The 1,154-nt window shown below is 41.9% G+C and overlaps 1 protein-coding gene across 2 annotated transcripts in view; it reads left to right on the top strand.

Annotated features, from left to right (window-relative positions):
* The first annotated feature begins 780 nt into the window (after window positions 1-780).
* The window catches only part of LOC119589261 (deoxynucleoside kinase-like), a 4,468-nt gene continuing 4,094 nt past the window's right edge, over window positions 781-1,154 (top strand). For both annotated transcript variants that reach the window (XM_037937881.1, XM_037937880.1), the window contains exon 1: window positions 781-1,052. In XM_037937881.1, coding sequence (XP_037793809.1) covers window positions 810-1,052 — 243 coding nt within the window. In that variant the 5' untranslated portion in view covers window positions 781-809. The remainder of the gene's footprint in view (window positions 1,053-1,154) is intronic.

Raw genomic sequence — 1,154 nt, 5'->3', positions numbered from 1 at the left:
CGGTTTTATCCAACTTTCGCCGTCAGAAATAAGCACGATTTAGTTGCTTTTCCCCTCCTCTTTCACTTCTAGAGACCAGGAGGAATAGGAAAGAGGTCCTTCATGAGATATCAGTCACGGTGGAAGGTGCTGTTGGCGCCATTTTCCTCAAAAGGGGAGAACTTGGCGGGAAAGTCTCAGTATTTGAAGAGACGGGGTCGAGGAAGGGACGTGCAGGTGCGTGTTCCTTCTTATTTCATTCCTGTTATGAGTTTGAATATCTCCTTTTCTTGAATGGCGAAACATGCGGTGGGGAATTTTGCATCGTTTGAGGGGAGTTATTTTCATTTGGGTATTTCGATATATATTTTTTGTATTACGTTAAAGGAGGTCATTTAATGTCCGTTAACCCTTTACGTTTTAATTTTGTTAAATAGATAAATAAACATGATAATATAGCAAGCACTGACTTACTACAGAAACGAGGTTTACCAGATCAGTCATTAGTAATTACATGAATTATAAAAATTTCATTTTGATAAGAAATAAGACATAAAATCAAAGAAAAGATTCAAAGTTGATAGGTCTACTAAAGAAGAGATTTATGCATATATGCAATGTATTTATATGAATATATGAGACATTTAGGTCCATTTGTTATTTGTTAAAACAGTGTCACTTTTTTTTTTGGCTGTTTGTGTTTGGTTTCCTTCCGTTGACACTAAGAAGAAGTGGTAAGCTTAGGTCTTTGTAACACTAACTATTTTCTCCTTTTTTTTTTTTATCGTGTCTCCTTTTCATCGTGTCTGCTTTTCCACTCCAAACGCAGGATGTGTTCAGACGTGTTAACCGAGTCGCCGCTGAAGCTGGTCGCCGTAGACGAAGCAGCCGCGGACAGCCTGAGAGGCCGTGACCTGGTAAACCATGCCATGAGAAGCCTCTTCGCCGCCTCGCCAGCGACGTCGCCCAAGAAGAGGGAAGCCGACGGCCAGTCGTCCGCGCCTCAGGCGGGGCTGTCGCTGCTGCCGGCGTCCCTGCTCCTGCAGAAGAGCTTTGGGCTTATTGCCTCTGAGGTGAGGTCTATGTGTGTGCAGTTCCTACTTTTAGGATTTTTCATGCTGAATGTTTGAATTTATTGGTATGAAGAGTAATCACTATGAGAGCTTAAGACAATA

This window comes from Penaeus monodon, chromosome 25 (genome assembly GCF_015228065.2).
Source record: "Penaeus monodon isolate SGIC_2016 chromosome 25, NSTDA_Pmon_1, whole genome shotgun sequence".
Classification (NCBI taxonomy): domain Eukaryota; kingdom Metazoa; phylum Arthropoda; class Malacostraca; order Decapoda; family Penaeidae; genus Penaeus; species Penaeus monodon.
This window is presented reverse-complemented; position numbering and strand designations above follow the sequence as displayed.